Source organism: Podarcis erhardii (genome assembly GCF_964252035.2).
Source record: "Podarcis erhardii genome assembly, chromosome: 17".
In the NCBI taxonomy this organism is placed as follows: domain Eukaryota; kingdom Metazoa; phylum Chordata; class Lepidosauria; order Squamata; family Lacertidae; genus Podarcis; species Podarcis erhardii.
In genome coordinates this window covers 6681949-6696609 of record NC_138515.1, presented here as the reverse complement: position 1 = coordinate 6696609, position 14661 = coordinate 6681949, and the positions used below count along the sequence as shown (strand labels likewise).

Below are 14661 nucleotides of genomic sequence, written 5' to 3'. Positions count from 1 at the left end.
TCCAGATTTTAGTGGTGCACAGGGCATCGCTGAAATTTGGGAGCCCGAAGTCTGCCACTGCAGGGAGAGGTGGGTGAGGTGGGGTTTAGGTTTGGACTCAGGGCTGGATTTAGGTTTGATGTGGCCCTGAGCTACTGAAGGTAATGGGGACCTTTATATGTCCAGCTGTCCTTTGTCAACAACAAATTGTCGCTGTTTTTTGTGTTGAATATATGCTATATGGTAATTTATGGAGCTAATAGGTATCTAAAGCCATTTGCACATAACCAAGTATGTATTTTATCAAAGCAATTGTTGAACTAAAATGCAATTAAGAAGAAGTATATTAATAGTGAAATACAATTAAGAAGAAGTACCGGTATATTAATAGTGAAATAATTATTAAGCTCTAACTTAAAATGATTGGGAGCCCATTACTTATATCACTGAAGCCTACACAACACAAAACACTGTTGCTGTTATGTAGGTTTTATTTTATTTGTTTTTTATCTTATATTTTGGAAGTGTACATCCAGTTCTTTTTTCCATTAATTTTTTTTGGGGCCCCCAAGAGAGTTGGGCCCTAAGCTATAGCTTGTTTAGCTTATACGTAAATCTGGCACTGATGGCACTAGAAATGGGGTTGGTGGGTAGGTGAGCAGAGCCAACATTTGCAATCAAAGAGGTGATGTCTCCTCACTGAATTCTCTCTGCAGTATCTTAAAATCTCCTGGGGTAGACTCATGACTATGCAAAGATGATTACAATGGTGAATAATTGTTAGGGCTGCTGCTGGAGCTCAGCCCTAATTTGAAAACCCGGCAGCCACAATTATCACATCCGTTTAATCATACTCCCAGAAATCTTCCATCTCTTCATTCATTTTCTCTCTCTCTGCCTTTCTCCCAAAGAAACTTGCACCATTTACAACACGGCTACGAAACCTGTGGATCTGCAGCTAAGAATTGCAGAAGCCTGCAAGCCAGGAGTGGATTATGGTAACTAAAGTTTACTCTGCTAGATGAAGCAATGGCTGTGCTTTGATGTTAATAGCAGCTGCATCTGGTAAACCCTGGACATTGTGGAGTGATGTGCCTAAGGAAGTGACTGAGCTATCACTCCCATGAGCCTGTATGGTCAAAGTTCAGAAATGATGGGAGTTGTAGTTCAGCAACACCTGGAGGTCAGCCCCCTCTGCTTCAAATTCCTCATAGGTTTCAGCTGAAGAATTAAAAGCATACCTGTTTTTCTTATTGAAGCATGTGGGCTTTAAGGGTGCTGAAATTATGACTGCATCATGCCCTATTATTTATTTAAGATTTTTAAAGACTATGAGGAGATTCAGATCCCATACCCACTTGTAAGAGTCTTAGTCTTGGTGAACTCAATAGGGATTACTTCTGTGTAGCCATGTATAGAGAGTTGCGCAGCAAAGGGAGAAGATTAAATTCAAGAATTTCTCCTTCAAATCTGTACCCACTTACCTGGGAGTAAAACCTACTGAACTCAGTGGGATTACTTCAGAGTAGGCAATGTAGTCAGAGTAGAGAGAGTAGTCAAGAAGATGGTTTTTGCACGTGCTGTAGAGGGAACTGAGGGGCAAGTCTCATGAGAAGAGAAGACTCCCTGGAAAAGACCCTGAAGTTGGGAAAGATTGAGGGCACAAGGAGAAGGGGACGACAGAGGACGAGATGGTTGGATAGTGTTTTCGAAGCTACCAGCATGAGTTTGACCAAACTGTGGGAGGCAATGGAAGACAGGAGTGCCTGGCATGCTCTGGTCCATGGGGTCATGAAGAGTCGGACATGACTAAATGACTAAACAACAACAAGAACTGGACCTGGATATTTGAGAAGGCTCTGGATTTACTGGTGCCAAAATGCAGTGTCTTTAGCATCAGTGATTATCAGATTATCCCAGTATGTATCGGAGCACAATTCATAGTGTTGGTGCTGACCTTTAAAGCCCTAAGTGGCCTCGGCCCAGTATACCTGAAGAAGCATCTCCACCCCCATTGTTCAGCCCGGACACTGAGGTCCAGCTCCGAGGGCCTTCTGGGGGTTCCCTCCCTGCAAGAAGTGAGGTTACAGGGAACCAGGCAGAAGGCCTTCTTGGTGGCGTCCCCCCTGCGGAACAGCTCTCCCATCAGATGTCAAGGAAATAAACAACTATCTGACTTTTAGACTTAAAGAAGACTTTAGAAGACATCTGAAGGCAGCCCTGTTTAGGGAAGTTTTTAATGTCTGATGTTTTATCATGTTTTTAATATTCTGCTGGGAGTTGCCCAGAGTGGTTTGGGAATCCCAGCCAGATGACCGGGATATAAATAATAAATTATTATTATTATTATTATTATTATTATTATTATTATTATTAATTGGAGTTAAGGGGTTTTTTGTGAGGAATCATACAAATTATGCAGAATCATGCAAGTTCACTAGCAATGTTAAGGCATACATGAGGAAAACATGCAGCCATCTTAATTAAAATCTTTCTCTGTCTTCGTTTTTAAGTGTACAAGACCAAGCTGATTCTAATAGAAGAGGAAGGCGATTATAACAACTATATCATGGAAGTTCTGGAAATCATTAAATCAGGTAAGAATTTGCATCCTGAAGAGAAACTTGCCGTGGATCAAAAAGTAGCAACATTTACTTCAAAGAACTGTTAAAAATCTCACGTTAAGTCTCTAGGCCATTGATTTTCAGTCAGTCCAACAGGCAACCCTGGGTCTGCTCAGAAGCTTCCCTGAAAGATGCCATGCCCAGCACTAGGAACAAAGGAAACTTCTAGTAGCCATTGAGACCATTGGCCCATCTAGTTCAATATTGTCTACACTGACTGGCAACAGCTCTGCAGGGTTTCAGGCGGAGGGGGGGGGAGAAAGGGGTGTCTTCTACATTCAAAGCAAGTGCTCTACCATTGAACTGTGCCCACTTCCCCATCACTGCTTGTATTTTCTTCCCAGGTTGTTTCAGAATGTACGGTACATGTTCTGCATCATGCAGACCACGAGGAAAGGGTTTTTGATAGCTAGAAACTCTGAAAACCATGGGCCTAACTTACTAACAACTATTCTTTATATTAAATTTTTAGTAATGCACACCTTGATTCACCTAGGATCAAATGTTGATGGAAATGTGTTTTTGTTTATGTCTCTTACTGGATGAAGGGCTGAGGGTTTAAAGAGGTCCAATCCAGAAAATAAACCTAGGCATACGTAGCTCAGATCAGATCATTGGCATTGCCAATAACACTGGTCCTCTATTTCGAAGAGGAAAGTAGGGGACTAAATTTACTCTATTCTGCTGTTCCATAAATGATTTCTTAAAAAAAAAAAAATATTTTTATTTTTAAACACTTAGCTCTACAAGTGACAGATTAGAGAACAGATTAATGACCCTTTATTGTTCTGATGCTTTTGTGTGGTTTTTTTCATTTGGTGAAATGACAATAAATTTTAGGAACAAAATTAGAGGCGCTTAGGTTGAGAAAACTTACATTGCTTAAACATGTTACATTAGTTACAAAAACACACACCCTTTTTCCCTCCTCAACAAATGAAAAGAAAAGTAGGCGTGTTCAATTTTATTCCCGTCTTTGAAGTTCTTAGCATTAAGAAAATGTAGTGAGCTATTACCTGAAATGTGTTTTACATGCAACATTTACTGTGACCAATGTAACACCACTTGTGCAACTTAAAGACCATCATCTATTTTCTTCCCTGATAATTTAATAAAGGGTTAAGGGAGAAATTCTACGCATAAGAAACTAGTATAAAGCAAGCTACTATAAATTAAGCTGGAGTAAAGTTACACCAGATCCAAATTCTGTTCAGCAGGGAGGCTGTTGAAGTTGTTCTGCCTAAGCCCAGCACAGGGAAAACTTTAAACTTTAAAATAGTATTCTGCACCAGGTTGCCAGGTCACGTGGCTGAGCTGAAGAGAGTTGAGATCCACCTTTGGCACACCTCCAGATTGCCCCCTTTTTGGACTTACACCTATGTCAGCTCAGTCAACTTTAGCTCAGCTGACCGAGCCCCACTTGAGCCAACAATAGCAAGTTACATCAGCGTATCTTTGGCTGAGCCAGGGATTTCATGTTGATTGAGATCCAGTTGCTCATTCCAGTGGATCTTGCCCCCAAAGCCAGATATGTGAGAATCTGAAGGATAGTGGTTTGCATATTGTTTCTGACTAATCATGAACCAAAAATTAGAAGGACATATGGGAGGCCCCTTAGACAAGCCACTCCTTGAGCCTTGATCCTTTGCATATGAGAATAGCAATGCTAATGACCTACTGAGTAGGTGTGTCTCCACCCGCATCAATAAGCCCAGACACTGAGGTCCACCTCATAAACCCTAAGCTTGTTCCTGACCTCTAAATCTAACCTGAACCCTGACCCTTGAACCCTAACCTTTAACCCCTAACCCCCAGATCCTGACCCTAACATTGCAGTTGGTGTCTCAGATATTAAGCTGATGGTATATGAGTTTCTCAACTCTGAGGGTCTTCTGGCAGTTCCCTCACAGGGAACCAGGCAGAGGGCCTTCTCAGTGATAGCACCGTCTCTGTGAAACACCCTCCCATCAGATGTCAAGGAGATTAAGAACTACACAACTTTTAGAAGACATCTGAAATTTTAAACTTCATTGGGAAGTTTTTAACGTTTGACATTTTATTATGTTTTTATATTCTGCTGGAAGCCGCCCAGAGTGACTGGAGAAACCTAGCCAGATGGGCGGGGTATTAATAATAATAATAATAATAATAATAATAATAATAATAATAATATAGATTTGATGCATTCATCTTTAAATGTGTATTGGATCCAATTTCTGCTCATGGACCTGATTCAAATATTTCTCCATGTTCTGTCTGGTTCCTCCAGGGAGTGATGCAAATCCACAACTCAAGCCCCGCAAGTTTATCAGCCACAAGAGATGCCAGGAATCTCTGCATCTGGGGGTGAACAATGAGTATCTGATCTGGGGTCTCAGCACTGACATGTGGCAAACCAAAACTGAGTATGTATTTAATTTCATTTATTCATTATATCCATAGCCTGCTTCTCTACCATCAGGTCCACAGAGTGCCTAAGAACTGAAGATTCAGTAACAGTTATGCTGCAGCTTTTAAAAACAGCATTCAGCCAATGAAACAAGCAAGAAAAAAGAAGAAAAGGTTTTTTGGGAGGCCACTTCCATAGAAAACACTTTGTGATCACAACTGACATTTTCTTGGTACATAGATGGGATTGTTAAAGTCACCTTAACCATGCTGCTGCTAAGAACCCTTTATATATACCAGACTTGTATTCACACCCTCATCATGGTTGCTTCCACACCATTTCGCTAGATATCTGGAAATATAGAAAGCTTTCACTCATGTGCTCCCACATTGCAGAGCTTATATGAAACTCAGGAGCTGTGTCTTCTCCCAGGGGCCTCAGGTCCCATATCCTTATCTCCTAGTAAGGACACAGGTGGCGCTGTGGTCTAAACCACTGAGCCTCTTAGGCTTGCTGATTAGAAAGTCGGCAGTTCGAATCCCTGTGAAGGGGGGAGGTTTCCGTTGCTCTGTCCCTGTTCCTGCCAACCTAACAGTTCAAAAGCATGCCAGTGCAAGTATATAAATAGGTACCACTGCGGCAGGAAGGTAAGCAGCGTTTCCGTGCGCTCTGGTTTTTGTCACAGTGTTCTGTTGCGCCAGAAGCGGTTTAGTCATGCTGGCCACATAACCCGGAAAGCTGTCTGTGGACAAACGCCAACTCCCTCGGCCTGAAAGCAGAGATGAGAGTTGCACCCCTTACTCAAATTCGTCCAGGGGCCCTTTACCTTTACCTTTTACCTTATCCCTATCTCCTAAATTATTATTTACACCTTTGCTCCCACAGCAAAAGCATGAAGTGTGAATTGCAAATAGTTGTTCCTACCTTAACATTACATACCAGGTAGACTTGCTCGACTGTTGCAGGTTTCTCTGGATATACTGTACTGTACTGTACACTGTAAGAACATGCACCTGCCACTTCACATGTTTGCTTTGGGACGCACCAATGTAGCACCACTGCATATACAAAATTCAAGCGTAAAGCTGTTTGTATTACATTACATACCAGGTAGACTTGCTCGACTGTTGCAGGTTTCTCTGGATATACTGTACTGTACTGTACACTGTAAGAACATGCACCTGCCACTTCACATGTTTGCTTTGGGACGCACCAATGTAGCACCACTGCATATACAAAATTCAAGCGTAAAGCTGTTTGTATTCTAAAATTTCCTCTCTCAACCTGCATCTTCTTGGAGAATGCTCCTGGGTTTCAGCCCTCTAATGGAAATGGAAATGTTTATTGGTTGGAAGCTACAGTTGCCTTAGTTAGAACAAGCCTGAAATTTGGTCCCCATGACTAACAAGGCCCATCTTGGCTATGATTCCATTTTTCCTTTTGTGTTGTACCTTTTTTCCTTTTGTGTTGTACCTTTGTAAGATCGCAAGAGGTGTTAAGGCCATTGAGCATGCCTGCTGACAGGGCCGGTCCATCCATGAGGCAGACTGAGGCAGCTGCTTCAGACAGCAGAATATAAGGGGCAGTGAGGAGAAGCAGCTGCGGCAGCTTCTGGGTTCCAGTGAGATCTTGTAAGAGCCCCGCGAGTTCACGTCGAGAGCTCCTTCCTTACTGGGGTCTCGGGAAGGTCGTGCAAGGCCTCTGGAGGCCTCCTTGTAATCTTGTGGGGCTCTTGTGAGATCTTCCCGGAAGCTGAAGCTGCATGACCCAGGTAAGCCCTTCATAGGCAGGCAGTGCCTTCCTATTTCTCCACCTCTACCTGCTGATCTAGAGAAGTGGGTGGCACTGTGGGTTAAACCACAAAGCCTAGGAAGGTTGGCGGTTCGAATCCCCATGACGGGGTGAGCTCCTGCCAACCTAGCAGTTCAAAAGCACATCAAAGTGCAAGTAGATAAATAGGTACCACTCTGGTGGGAAGGTAAACGGCGTTTCCATGCTCTGCTCTGGTTCACCAAAAATGGCTTAGTCATGCTGGCCACATGACCTGGAAGCTATATGCCGGCTCCCTCGGCCAATAAAGCGAGATGAACACCGCAACCCCAGAGTCGGCCACGACTGGACCTAATGGTCAGGGGTCCCTTTACCTTTACCTGCTGATCTACGATGTCTCTAGACTCACCTGCAGCACTTAGGCCAGCCGGTTTTCCTGTGGAGCAAAGATTCAAAGCTTTCCTTCCTTTCCAGGGTCAACTACCTCATTAGCAAGGACACCTGGATAGAGAGATGGCCAAATGAGGACGAATGCCAGGATGAAGAATTCCAGGACTTGTGCAATGACTTCACTGAGTTTTCCAACTCACTGATCATTTTGGGCTGCCAGGTCTAATGGCAGAGGCATCGGCAGCAGCGAATGATTCCCATGAGATGGGTTTGAATCAGGACTTCGAAGACACCTTCCCTCCTGAAGTTCTGCTTCCTATTCTTTTTGGTCTCCAAGTTCCTCTTCAAATTGTTTATATTGAAAATAAAGAACCGATTTCTTACTGCTGGGTCAAGTTAATTATTTTCATACAAACCTCAGGTTGTTAAGGCTGTTGCGGTGTTTGTTTCTATAGTGCCATCAGTGCAAGTGACCCTTCACAGAGGGCAGGGGAAGAGCAGTCTAAAATTTAGCACAGGGGAGTCAGTCCATCTATCAGTCAAACATTATTTGCTAAAACCCATGGGTAATCAAAAATGAAAACAATCAAACTGAGAGATACATTTTAACAATACAAATATACAGGATACATCCATAAGTGTGACATAAAGATACTGACTCCAGATGCGTATCTGGCAATCAAATGGTCCAAAACAGGGCATAAGGAATAATAATAATAATAATAATAATAATAATGATGATACAGTAGTACCTCAGGTTACATACGCTTCAGGTTACATACGCTTCAGGTTACAGACACCGCTAACCCAGAAATAGTGCTTCAGGTTAAGAACTTTGCTTCAGGATGAGAACAGAAATCGGGCTCCGGCAGCGCGGCGGCAGCGGGAGGCCCCATTAGCTAAAGTGGTGCTTCAGGTTAAGAACAGTTTCAGGTTAAGTACGGACCTCCGGAATGAATTAAGTACTTAACCTGAGTTATCACTGTAATAATAATAATAATAATAATAATAATTTATTATTTATACCCCGCCCATCTGGCTGGGTCTCACCAGCCACCCTGGGCAGCTTCCAACAAAGTATTAAAACACAGTGGTCTGTTAAACATCAAAAGCTTCCCTAAACAGGGCTGCTTTCAGATGTCTTCTAAAAGTCTGGTAGTTGTTCTTCTCTTTGACATCTGGTGGGAGGGCGTTCCACAGGGCGGGCGCCACTACCTCTGCCTGGTTCCCTGTAACTTGGCTTCTTGCAGTGAGAGAACCACCAGAAGGCCCTCGGCGCTGGACCTCAGTGTCCGGGCAGAACAATGGGGGTGGAGATCCTCCTTTAGGTATACTGGACCAAGGCCGTTTAGGGCTTTAGAGGTCAGCACCAACACTTTGAATTGTGCTTGGAAAGAATATATGGCATGGTTTCAGTATCCTTAGGCTTGGTTACAGCTTATTACTACTAAAAAGGACCAGTGAATGGCCTGGAAGCACCACTGATATTCTTGTTTGTATATTTGCGGGCTCAGGGGTGAGAGGCACTTATGTATAGGGAGAGCATTGCAGGCTGTTGCACTAGTCCCTGATTTGTTGGAGAGAGGGAAGGAAGAGAGGCCCTCCTTTTGCGGGGAAGACGGGACTTCAGTCCTCTTTTTCATATGAGTTTCAATCCCATGCTGGCAAATTCAGGTTGCCCAGTTAAAGCTGATATGGAGTTCTTGCACATCTAAGCTGTTTCTCGAAATATCAGACTTCTTGCAATAAGGGTTATGGAGAACTGCATTGGAAGAGTGGGAGAGCACTTGCTTGACACAATGTCATGTAATCTCCCTGCGCCACGAATCAGAATGAATGATCAACAAACAAGGCAACCTGGAAGTGACAAGTCCTATTCCTCATCATCTGGATGTTTCGAAACCTCGTCCCTCTATCTTTGGATTACAGTCGGAAAAACTACAGCATCTGCCAAAGGAACCCCCAAGAGGTCCGCAGCCCTTGGGGGCAAACGAACAACGTTTTCTTGAAGTGGAAATGCTTGATTTGGAGCTTACGGGCTTAGTCCTCACAGTTTGCAGGACCTCTCCAGGGCAAGTCATCTCCAGAGCCCTGACTTTCTGAAAGAGAGACAGCCACTGATCTTGAAAGCTGAGGCTTGGAGTTGGTCTCTCCTTCCCACTTTTCCACTTGATAACTTTTGAGAGGGTTATCCAAGTGGGTTGGGTAACCCCCTCCCAGATTCAATACGTGTTCAAGCAAAACATTAAACGCATTCAGAACTAAAAAGTAGTACCAACTGCTAAGTAAACCACAAAATTCAGGCAGATACCCACCTTTCCTCCCTACAGAGAAGTAAATTAATCACGATAAGTACCAATATTCATTTCTTCTGCAGGGAGGAAAGGGATCCTGTGTGGGATACACTGCAGAAGTTTCCAGAGCAGGCAGGAGCCACTGTGGGTTGTGTCTCGGCAGTGCTCCCTACCTGTTGAAGCTGGGCAGGTTGGTTCACCAAGTGTGTTATTTTATTTTTCCCTGCCAGCAAATGGTTAATGAACAGCAGCTTATGATTGGCCAGGGTTCCAGGAAGGGGAGTTGAAAAGGAGAGGATTTGGAGCAGGCATAGGCAAACTCAGCCCACCAGATGTTTTGGGACTACAACTCCCATCATCCCTAGCTAGAAGGACCAGTGGTCAGGGATGATGGGAATTGTAATCTCAAAACATCTGGAAGGCCGAGTTTGCCTATGCCTGATTTGGAGAGACAGTGGGAGTAGGTTTTTGGAGTAGGTTGGGATTGAGGTTGGGACAAACTTATACTGGTTCTTCTGCCTGCATCTTGGCAGCAGTTGAGTAATAAATAGAGTGTATACTTTAAATGCCTGTTGTCTTTGTCCATGGAGTTTTCTTGGCAGGGATACTGGAGTAGCTTGCCGGTTCCTGCTCCAGGTGGACCACGTTTGATCAAAACTCTCCACTATGACCTATCCATCTTGGGGGGCCCTGCACGGCATAGCTCATAGCTTCTCTGAGTGATTCAAGCCCCTTCACCATGGCAAGGCAGTGATCCATGAAGGGGACCTTGCCAACAAAGGTCCGTATAGTAAAAGCTATGGTTTTCCCAGTAGTGATGTATGGAAGTGAGAGCTGGACCATAAAGAAGGCTGATCACTGAAGAATTGATGCTTTTGAATTATGGTGCTGGAGGAGACTCTTGAGAGTCCCATGGACTGCAAGAAGATCAAACCTATCCATTCTTAAGGAAATCAGCCCTGAGTGCTCACTGGAAGGACAGATCGTGAAGCTGAGGCTCCAAGACTTTGGCCACCTCATGAGAAGAGAAGACTCCCTGGAAAAGACCCTGATGTTGGGGAAGATTAGGGCACAAGGAGAAGGGGATGACAGAGGACGAGATGGTTGGACAGTGTTCTTGAAGCTACCAGCATGAGTTTGACCAAACTGTGGGAGGCAGTGCAAGACAGGAGTGCCTGGTGTGCTCTGGTCCATGGGTCACGAAGAGTCGGACACAACTAAACAACAACAACACTTTAAATCTGAAGTTTATTTGTTTTTACTTCTTTTTTGGAAATGTCGTCCTTCTGGAGTGGCTTTTAAGATGTTTAAAAACATCAACGCATAAGAATAAGCTTTTTTCACTCCACCTCTCTAAATAACGGGGTGCGGGGGTGTGGGAAGCTGTCTGGAAGATCCATGAGGGTGTTGGGCCCCTCTCACCCACACCCACACCTCGGCTTCACGTGTAATTCCGTTCCAAAAAGCCCCCACATTGTGGCTACCAGTATGAATCAAGTCTCACCCACCAGACCTCAAGACCAGCTGAAAGCAACAGTTGATCAGTGGAGATATTTGAGCAAATACTAATTATAAAATGGAAAATTTCCTTCCAGGAAACTGCAATCAATAGGTCTCCCCACCTTCCGGAACTTAACATGCTCTGCGCACAACCACCTAACAGTGAATGTCTATGTCCACAGCCCAGCAGCGTAGCGTGGGTTGTCAGCACCCGGGGCAAGGCAAGTAATTTGCGCCCCCTAACCCGGGGCAAGGCAAGTAATTTTCGCCCCTAACCCCTAACCTGCCGCCGCTGCCAGCTTCTTCTTGCTGCTGCCTGGGCTGGGGTATTTACGGTAAGGTAGCCACGGCGGCAGCGGCGGATCCGTGTCAGGTGATCTGAGGCGAGTTGCCGCTGGCGCTGCCGCCCAAACGACGCCGCTTGCCCGGAGGAGGAGGGCAGAGAGACGAGGAAAATGCAACATGGCCCAGCAGCTGCAGCAGCGGCAGCGGTGGGGCTGTGAGGAGGGGCTACCTGGCGCGCCCTCTGCGGCCCTGACGCGCGGGGACCGCGGCAAGCGCTGAGAGCCGCTGCCTGCCGGACGCCTTCAGCCCGGACGCGTGCACAGCTCGTCGGTTCCGCGAGACATGGGGCTCTGCTACAACCTGCACCCGAGGCTCTTCGGCGACTCCGGAGGCGGCGAGCGCCCCCCCAGATGTTGCGCCCGGTGCGGCCGGCCCCCCCTGCACCCCCACGCTACGCCACTGCCACAGCCAGAATTTTAATTGCAACGTATTGGAGCAATGAAATTACACCTACAAAATCAGAATGGCAAGTTAAACTGTTAGAATATCTGCAAATGGCAAAAACGGCAGGGAGGCCATGAGGGTATTCGACACAAAAAGTAAATCAAGAATGGATTATATTCAAGGAATATCTGAAAAATTACTGTGACAGCAAAAGGCTCCTGGCAGATCTTGAAAGAGTCTTGCAATGTATAGATAATATATGTAAATCTAATGCTTCTATATAATTTCTCTTTTTTTCTTTTTCTTTTCTTTTTCCAAAAGACTTAAGAAAATAATATAATAATATGATACTGTGTAAAATATAACAAATGTAATTTATGGGTTTGGGTATTTTTTAGAAAAATCAGAAATCTATTTTAGGTCTTTTTAAATTTCTTTTATTTTAAATTGTTTTGCTGTATGGGATGGGATACAAATTGTAATACAGTAATACCTCCGCTAACGTCCGCCTCGTCTAGCATCCATTCCGGCGAACATCTGCATCAAACCCGGAAATACAGGAACAGGTTACTTCTGGGTCTGCCACTTGCACATGCACAGAAGCACAAACCGCTCTGTGCGCATGCACAGATGCGACGCTTTGCCCTGTGTCCTTTTTGGCTAGCAGCCAGGGCTCCAGAATGGATCCTGATTGCAAAACAAAGTATGACTGTATAGTCTATAGTATATTGCTGTATAATTTTGTGAAATATGTTTAATAAAGATTGTATTTTTTTAAAAAAAACCCAGTGAATGTCTATGTCCTATCAGTCCTTTGGGGGCTGTAATATACAGTGGTGCCTCAGGTTACATACTCTTCAGGTTACAGACTCCGCTAATGCAGAAATATTACTTCGTGTTAAGAACTTTGCTTCAGGATGAGAACAGAAATCGTGCTCCGGCGGCGCAGCAGTAGCAGGAGGCCCCATTAGCTAAAGTGGTGCTTCAGGTTAAGAACAGTTTCGGGTTAAGAACGGACCTCCAGAACGAATTAAGTCCTTAACCCGAGGTACCACTGCAATACATATCAATGGTTGCCAAACGTTTTTGGGATGGTAACCCACAGGTCCAAATTTACTTGCTGTGCTGACCCATCACTCTATTGCAGAATGAATTTTGAAGCTTATGGGCTTCAGTAGCTGTCCATTTCATGCATTTTTAACTGCAAACTTGCCTACTTTGTAACTGGGACTGCCCCTGGAAAACAGGGACACTTGGAGGGTCTGCTTCTGCCACAAGGTACCATCTGCTCATTGATTGTTAATGTCACATGTGGAGTCCCTTCAGTCTTTGGAGCTTGATTATGTTCTGATTCTCTCTCTCTCTCTCTATCAACCTAAGAAGAGCTCCCTGGATCACACCAAATGCCTTCTACTCCACCTCTGAGACTGGAAGTAATACACAGCCATTGTGGCTAGTGGGCCATTGATTGTCAGGAATGAGCCAGCTCCAAGTGAAAGTTTGCAGCCAACGGCAGAAAGCAGCCAGGAACAGAGAGGCTTAGATGTTAGTCAGACAGGGAAGAGCCAGCAGCTGCAGCCTTTGGCTCTTCCTGACCTTGATGCGCAAGCTGATAAGGCAGTAACTGGGAGCAAGCTAGAACACAGCCAAAGCTGGCCGGAAGCACAAACATAAGTGAACAGACTCAGAGACAGCCTCTCAGAACAGGAAGAGGTAGGAGCTGATCCAATAAGTCCACATAGTTGGTGAATGGGAGGGCTGTTAGACAGGACGCAAAACAAGAGATGTAAGATGCAAACGTTCAATATACTCTGTAGACACAGGAAGGAATCTTCAGAAGGGTCATCTTGAGTAATGATGCCAGAGGCTTTGTTAGAGCCGTCCGGAGCTCTCTGTTTGTTTTTGCAACAAATCCTCCTTTTTTAATTACCCATGCTTTACTGTGTTATCCAGCTGGGAGCCTGGACTCCTGACATTGATCCTCCATGAATATATCTAACCCCCTTTAAAGCCATGCCATGGGCTACACCTGGTGGAAGCAAATTCCATAGTTAAATCATGTGCTCCTGTCTGAAGAAGTACTTTCTTCCAACCTTAAACTTCATTGGGTTCTTGCTTCATGAGTCAGGGAGAACAACTTCTCTCTAGTCACTTTCTCCATGGTATGGCCCCTCTTTGAGCTTATCAACACCGTATTTTTTGCTCTATAAGACGCACCAGACCATAGTTTTTGGAGGAGGAAAACAAGAAAAAAAATATTCTGAATCCCAGGACAGCTATGCCTTCATCCCCCTGCCCGGGAGGGGCTGCGCATAGCTAAGGCTCCCCCAAGAGCCGTGCTCCCTTTAAAGAGTGCGCGGAGCATGTGTGCAGCTCTTGGGGGCTTTCCCCCGAAAAAAGGGCAGCCCTTCTCCCTCCTCAGGGAAAAGCCCCCAAGAGCCGCACACACACTCCTTGCGGCTCTTAAAAGGGAGCGCTGACCAGAGCCTCCCGCCTGCATTCGCTCCATAAGACGCACACACATTTCCCCTTGCTTTTTAGGAGGGGAAAAGTGTGTCTTATAGGGCGAAAAATAAGGTAGCTTTCCTCTGCTCTTTCCAGGCACAGTCTGGTCTGCAATTTAAAGCTCCATGTCTGGGAGCCCCCCCCCCTTTTTTTGTTTGTTTCAGGGCTTTCTGCCACCAACCTTTATTTCTGCCACCCTCAAATTGCAGAGGGTGACCATGTGAGGGGGGGGGAAAACCCCAAAAAACCCTCATACCCCTCTTTCCTGGTTTCTAGGTTTTAGAACATGGGTGGCCTCCACAGATACAAGAGATGCTCTGTTTCTCTCACACCACCAGCTGCGGGTAACAAAATGAAGATTGAGGGGAGCAGACCTAGCCTGTTTACCCTTGCTGGCTCCATTCAAGTGATTTCAATATCTGAAGAGGATTCTAGACACACATGAATGCAGTCGGTTCCCCTCATGTGTCTAATCGTAACC

At 45.0% G+C, this 14661-nt stretch overlaps 1 protein-coding gene and 1 long non-coding RNA gene across 2 annotated transcripts in view; one reads left to right on the top strand and one right to left on the bottom strand.

Moving 5' to 3' along the window:
* Nucleotides 1-7535, top strand: part of C3 (complement C3) — a 63380-nt gene extending 55845 nt beyond the window's left edge. The window contains exons 37-40 of the mRNA XM_081845744.1: nt 891-977; nt 2493-2576; nt 4873-5008; nt 7237-7535. Of these exons, the coding sequence (XP_081701870.1) occupies nt 891-977; nt 2493-2576; nt 4873-5008; nt 7237-7378 (449 nt within the window). The 3' untranslated portion in view covers nt 7379-7535. The remainder of the gene's footprint in view (nt 1-890; nt 978-2492; nt 2577-4872; nt 5009-7236) is intronic.
* LOC309332529 overlaps nt 1-7742 on the bottom strand; it is a 74634-nt gene extending 66892 nt beyond the window's left edge. The window contains exon 1 of the long non-coding RNA XR_014152119.1: nt 7446-7742. This is a non-coding gene — a long non-coding RNA (uncharacterized lncRNA). The remainder of the gene's footprint in view (nt 1-7445) is intronic.
* Nucleotides 7743-14661: the final 6919 nt, after the last annotated feature.